Below are 6,212 nucleotides of genomic sequence, written 5' to 3'. Positions count from 1 at the left end.
TCTTTGATAAACTTTTGTCTTCATCAAAACTAAATTAAAATAGATGATGAACATCTTCTTCACAAACTTCTTCCTAAAGAAAATTTCTTTTTCGTAAGAACTAAGTTATGAATCCCGAATCAATCATGCATGAATTAAATTTTCTAATTGTTTTTTCTCCTTATTCGTCCTCCCTTTCACAAAATGGTTTAGGTGATCTATGTGTTTTATGCTAAGAGTTTATATCCACCTTTTTGATAATGTCAAAAGAGAAAAATTATACTCTTAAAAGGGAGTAGAATATACTCTATTTTATGTGAGAGGGAGTTTAACAAATCCAATATTTTATCTATCGCTTTTTTCTTTTACCACTTCCCTTAGAGATGTATTGTCATCTTCAAAAGGGGGAGAATATGGATCTATGTGCTTTCAGGTACAATTATCTGCAGTTGCCGATTGATTATGGTGGTTTTGATGTAGACAACATCTTATATAAACGGCGTTCAGTGATATCTTTGTATCATATATCCATAAATCTATGATGTTGACGTCCGATTATGAAGATATCTCAAGCCTCTGTTAGAAGATTTTAAGTTTTAGATGAAGTGTTAAGTTAGTGATGAATCTAGCAAAGAGACTTAAAGCTTCATAGTTGTGAAATAGAGGAAGTGTGAAAGCTTGAATAGTTTTGTGCTTAACGAGTGTCTCAGTGATCAATTCTAGTGTAAGGTATAAGAGTAACTCTCAAGATGTTAAAACAACTTTTTCTTACACACAAATGTTTAAACATCAGAAAACGTTTGTACGTGTATCTAATGGATAAAAGACATGTTTAATCAATTTGAAATGTTTTTTTACATGATTTAATTGGTTACCACTATGGAGTTAATCAATTAACACTATTGCAATGTCTTCCAATAGATTAAAGCAACCTTTAATCGATTAGTGACGAGAGATTCAAAAACTTTCCTCTTCTAGTCTCTTAATCGATTTGCAACTAAGGTTAATCGATTAGAATTTAGAAGCATTAAAAAATATATGGATTGCTTTTCCCTTTGAGAAAAAATTTCTCCTATAAATAGAGTTGTTCTCCTCACTTCTTTACACACCATAATTCACTTTGAACCTCTTCTTTTTCACTTTATACTCTTTTTCTATTCTTTCACTAAAGTTGCCTTAATGTCCTATGAGTGAAAAATACATTTACAATTTTGGTTGTATTTGTGCCGTGCTTTGTTTGGTCTTCTTCAAAAATGTAATTTTTTTTTTAGTGATATCTCTATTTGATTCTTGAGATTAGCCTGTCAAAATTAATATTTGATTATTGAGATAAGTCAATTAAAATCTCAATTTGCTTCTTGAGATTAACATGTTAAAATCTCTATTTAGTTCATAATTTTAACCTCTTAAATTTTTTATTTGGCTTGTGAATTTGGTATGATAAAAGCTCTGATTGAGGGACCACTTGTATAAAATTAATAATTTGTTGGAAGAAGGTTTGTAGTCATAACATGAAGAACTCGAGATATTTTATTTATTTGGATATTTGATGATGAGGAATTTTAGTTTCCGATCTATTAGTCAATTGACCCAACTCAAGTGCTTTTGTTTTTAGATTGAGGGATATTGTACTTTTTAGTTGTTGGTTTTTATGAACTTATTCTCTATTTTATTCATATTAAACCAATCATGTCTTATGCTTAGTGCTATTCTAATATATTTTTTATGTTTCTAAACTCCATAGTAACACTACACCCTTTCTCTTAAAAATAAAAACTTTACCAATCAGGTACACATTCCATTGCCCACATTCTCGTAAACTTCCAACCCGGGAGAAAAAAACAACACGTGTGATTGAATCCAATCTTTCAATAATATTGCAATTCATATCAATGTAAAATTACCCCTAATGTAAATCATAAAATATTGGTAGAAAAAATTAACTAATATCAGGAACATGAATAATTCATTATAAACCAATAAACAAATAACATAACATTACAAAATTATGAGTTGACATTGTTCATTTACTTCATCTTGTAGATGCTCATGAATAAGATTTCGTTCAAACCAACCACAGTTATCGAAACCCTTACTCCATCTTCCAGCACCTATATAGAAACTTCGACGAGAACTGAAAGTAATTTGCTTGAGCAAAGTTGCATTCCTCAGTAGATGACTTGCCAACTCAATTACATTTAAGGAGCAAACACAACCATGTAACTCCACATATCTTAAATCATTGTGAAAAAACCTGACATATTCTCTTCTTTGTCTCTGCGATCCAACCATATGTGATTTTTTTGTATCTCCGTTTCTAATCTGAAAATTGAATAATAGCCATAATATTAAAATGAATAATTTACAACACAAACATTTTATTTTAATATTCCATCAGGCATATATAAAACAAATGCAGGACTTATTATTTTAGTTGAAATAAGATGAAACACTTGCTTATTTCAGAGAATTTAAAGTGTATAAACACATAAAATTAAAATAGTTTTTTTTTTTAATATATGTGGTATCCAACTAATCAGATCGACTAATCCATATAGAGGACTTTGTAATATCTTTGCACCTATGTTACATATTAATGAAATTCACTTTATGACTCTAAAAGTGAGAGTACAAATCTATTTTATGCCCTTGTAATTAACAACACAGAACTTTCAAACTGAATTAAATTATAAATTCCTACTTCTTTAATCTATAATACACAAAAATAATAATTAGTTCTGAAAATTTATTTTGGCAGCTAAGAAAAGTTACGACCATTAGCTATTACGCGTGCTTGTAAATCACACTTGGGGGCTGAGTACATCCCAGAAATGCCGAGACTTAGAAGTCCGAGATGTCTGTCACAAATAAGGAATTGGAATGATATCACGAACATACCATTTCAGGCAAGACGCCTTAGATCGGGTAATGTCAAATGCCGGACTAGGCAACACCCTATTAAAGGACTTTTAATGTATGTTAATTAGTCTATTGATCATCATTAGGAGATGTTCCCAACATATTGATTCCTAAGTCTAAAGAGCCACTATAGAAGTAAACCTCGCAAAAAGAAATAGACAGACCATTCATATGCCAAAATCACCATAGAAGGTCCTCATTGGCCCTTGCCAATGGGGTTAAAAACTGAGTCTCAACCGATCTCTCACACCGGCGAGATACAATGATGTTCTTTGCATGAACAATACTAAATTATCTACATGTGATTTTATATTTATCTTCTAATAATTAAAAAAAAATTCACTTTGTAAATTTTTTATATCTGTAGACTAACATATTGTAAATATTCAAAAAAGGTAAATGAAACTTATAGTTCAAGTCAAATTTGATTTCATAAATTGATTTACTTATGACTATTTAGAAAAATCTTAGGTATAAAAAAAGGTAAACTATAACATATTAAGAAAATAGACAACTAGGGTTGAATAACTCACTGTTAGAGAAAGTTTTTGGAGATGTTGAGAAGCCATTGCAATATCTAAAATCCAAAAGTAATCCATATTAGGATTATATGCTCCCGCAATAAATAATTTCAATTGTTTAAGATTTTGAAATCGAACCAAACCCTTCGTTAACTTGCGTATCTGTTTACACAAGAAACATCTAAAGTGAATTAAAAGCAATTAATTAAAGGATACCAAAGAGTTAGAAACACATAAATATCAAGCATGTGTGGGTTTTGAGTGACTCACCTGTGAAAGGCTCATACTCATAGTTAAATTCTCAATCTGATGTAATCTTACAATTGTAGCAAAGTTATATACATTTCTCTTGTTCAAACCTGCATCCCAGAAAACCTTCAATAACTTTGGAGCCGCGACAGAGATTAAGGGACTCATGACAGTGTGACCTCTATATTCAAATGATGAGAGATTCAAAGCATCAATATCTATCTTATGAGAACCATGATTCTTATAGAGACAATCAATTAAGCTCAAATGAAGCAACTTTGCACTCATAATTTTCAAATCACAAGTGAACCGGCACTTCTTAAAGGTGACATCTTCAAGTTGGAGACATTTGGAAAACAAATGAACTATGACATCACTTTGGAGACATTGGCGGAGTCCATCCAACACAAATGTTGTCATATTTTTCAGTCCAGAAAAATCAATAAGATTAGAAATTTTAGCACATCTGTAGCTAAACTTGGATAACATATGAGACTTAATGTTCACGGTATGTAATACAGAGACACAGCCCGAAGAATATTCAATGGATGAGAGATTTGATGCAGTGATATCAATATTACTCTTCTTCCATATGATAAGCCCGCAGTTAATGTACAAATGAAGCAATGTTGGACTAGTTATTCTTAAGTCAGATAAGAACTTACATTCATTAAGAGTGAGATTCTCAAGATAGATGCAGTTAACACACAAATCCTGAAGCATATTCTGCTTCACAGGAACTAGATGCAACACAAGAGTTGTCAAATTCTTCAATAGAGAAAATTCCATAGGTTCTGCTATGTGGCAGTTCTGTAGGTGCAGATATGTCACAAAATTAGTGTCAGACAAGAAAGGAAATAAAAATTTGTATGGTTCTATTTTAAAATCAGTTTTATATGCGAACAGAAGCTCAATTCGATTGGCACCCTTAAAAAGTCCTTTGTGAATCAATCCATCAATGGCATAAGTATGATCGACACCTAACGGAAAATTTACTCGGATTGAACGGACCATGTCACCAGGATATTTCTGCATGAAATTATCCAAACTTGCGGCAAATTGAGATTGAAGTTGTTGAAAGTGTGAAAGGGTTTTTGGTAATTCTGGAATTGTATTATAGTCAAACATGTTATGGAGATCAAACGTGAGGTCCTTCCTTAATCCCCATTCGTGATACCATTGTTTAGACAATGCACTCGTTTTCACCAAATTCTTCAAACTTAACTTGGAAAAGATATGTGATATAACAGAATCTGGCAACTCGGTTGACTCACTCTTCATTGTTGCTGCAATGAAAACACTAATGAATAAACTTTAGAATTTCAATTAACAGCGTGTAGTAATCATTATTGTTAAACCGGAAGTAAAATTTCATATTCCAATTAGAAGCTACAAAAGAAAATTGAGATACGAGAATAAACGCCTACCTTAGCGAAGACAAATTCTGGAAGATTAAAGTGAGATGCTTTGTGTTCAGATAATGATTTTTATGAAGAATAAACCCAAATTATGGAGAAGACGCTGAATGTGAGTGTAGCTTTGTGATGGAAACCTGGAGAAGTAGGATTTCTATATGTTAGAATCAGGGTTATTTTTTCAAAGGGAATTTCTCTTTTCACCTCAACTAGGTCGCATCGGGTATACTAAAAATAAAACCACATTTTTTATAATATAATTTTTTTTAGTCCTTTACAAAAATTACTGAAGTTAGATTAGTCTTTGTAAAAAATAAAAATCTCTATTAAATTTTTTACAAAATTTAACCGAGTCATATTAGTCTTTCTACTAATATTTTTTTAAATAGATTTTTTTCTTACTTTTGAACCGTGATTGGACTGCCAGTGAAGACCAATTTTAGTCTCTTACAAAAAAAAGAGTCCTAATTAATTTTTGAGAAAAAAATATTTAATCCCTTACAAAATTTAACCCAGTCATGTTAGTCCTTCTTTTAATATTTTTTTAAAACGATTTTTTCCTATTTTCAAACCATGACTTGACTTGACAAGATAGACCTAATTTTAGAAATTGAGTACATGTTAGAGGTTGAGTTCCTTTTCACATGGTATTCAGAGTCTGAGTTTCCACCAGAAGCTGAGTTACCTAGTTGTGAGACATCAAAATCTTATTATTCAAAATTTTAGTCATCGAATTCTGATATTTTATAATCTGAGTCTCAAGCTTCTCTTCATATGTTTCTATTAGAGTCAGAGTCTGGTAAATTCTTTGACTAATGATCCTGCACACTTGAACATATGTTAGTATACATAATTGTTCATTAAATAATTTGTTATCATTAAATAATTTGTTATCATTAAAATCTAAGGAATATGGTATAAACCAATTTCATTCCAACAAGTCATGTGTATTATTTTGGCCACAATTATTATTTACAAAAGCAAGAAATTATTCTAAATCACCTCAGTAGCAGAACTAAACCTTCCTAAAAGATCATTAACAACAAAAACAATAAAACACATAATACACAAGAATACGTAACAAGAAAAACCATTGTCACCCACCGATAAGACTGATAATAAACCAAAC

At 31.0% G+C, this 6,212-nt stretch overlaps 1 protein-coding gene across 2 annotated transcripts; it reads right to left on the bottom strand.

Moving 5' to 3' along the window:
* Positions 1-1,717: 1,717 nt before the first annotated feature.
* On the bottom strand, positions 1,718-5,287 carry LOC131612465 (uncharacterized). 2 transcript variants are annotated; one of them, XM_058884261.1, is made up of 4 exons: positions 5,096-5,287; positions 3,690-4,968; positions 3,432-3,581; positions 1,718-2,301 (listed from the first exon to the last, which is right to left on the bottom strand). In XM_058884261.1, exons 2-4 carry the CDS (start codon positions 4,947-4,949, stop codon positions 1,978-1,980), a joined length of 1,734 nt encoding a protein of 577 aa, XP_058740244.1. In that variant the 5' UTR covers positions 4,950-4,968; positions 5,096-5,287; the 3' UTR covers positions 1,718-1,977. The 2 variants fall into 2 exon arrangements, with proteins under 2 accessions (XP_058740244.1, XP_058740243.1); XM_058884260.1 differs by having other exon boundaries at positions 1,719-2,301; positions 3,690-4,954.
* Positions 5,288-6,212: the final 925 nt, after the last annotated feature.

Source organism: Vicia villosa, linkage group LG6 (assembly GCF_029867415.1).
Source record: "Vicia villosa cultivar HV-30 ecotype Madison, WI linkage group LG6, Vvil1.0, whole genome shotgun sequence".
NCBI classification, from domain to species: domain Eukaryota; kingdom Viridiplantae; phylum Streptophyta; class Magnoliopsida; order Fabales; family Fabaceae; genus Vicia; species Vicia villosa.
This window is presented reverse-complemented; position numbering and strand designations above follow the sequence as displayed.

Excerpts from the sequence above, each read along its gene's own strand:
- LOC131612465 (XM_058884261.1), bottom strand. The coding sequence starts at position 4,949 with ATGAAGAGTGAGTCAACCGAGTTGCCAGATTCTGTTATATCACATATC. Across the intron at positions 3,582-3,689 it reads TGAGTATGAGCCTTTCACAG|ATACGCAAGTTAACGAAGGG; the intron begins GTGAGTCACTCA and ends TTGTGTAAACAG. Across the intron at positions 2,302-3,431 it reads TCCAAAAACTTTCTCTAACA|ATTAGAAACGGAGATACAAA; the intron begins GTGAGTTATTCA and ends TTCAATTTTCAG.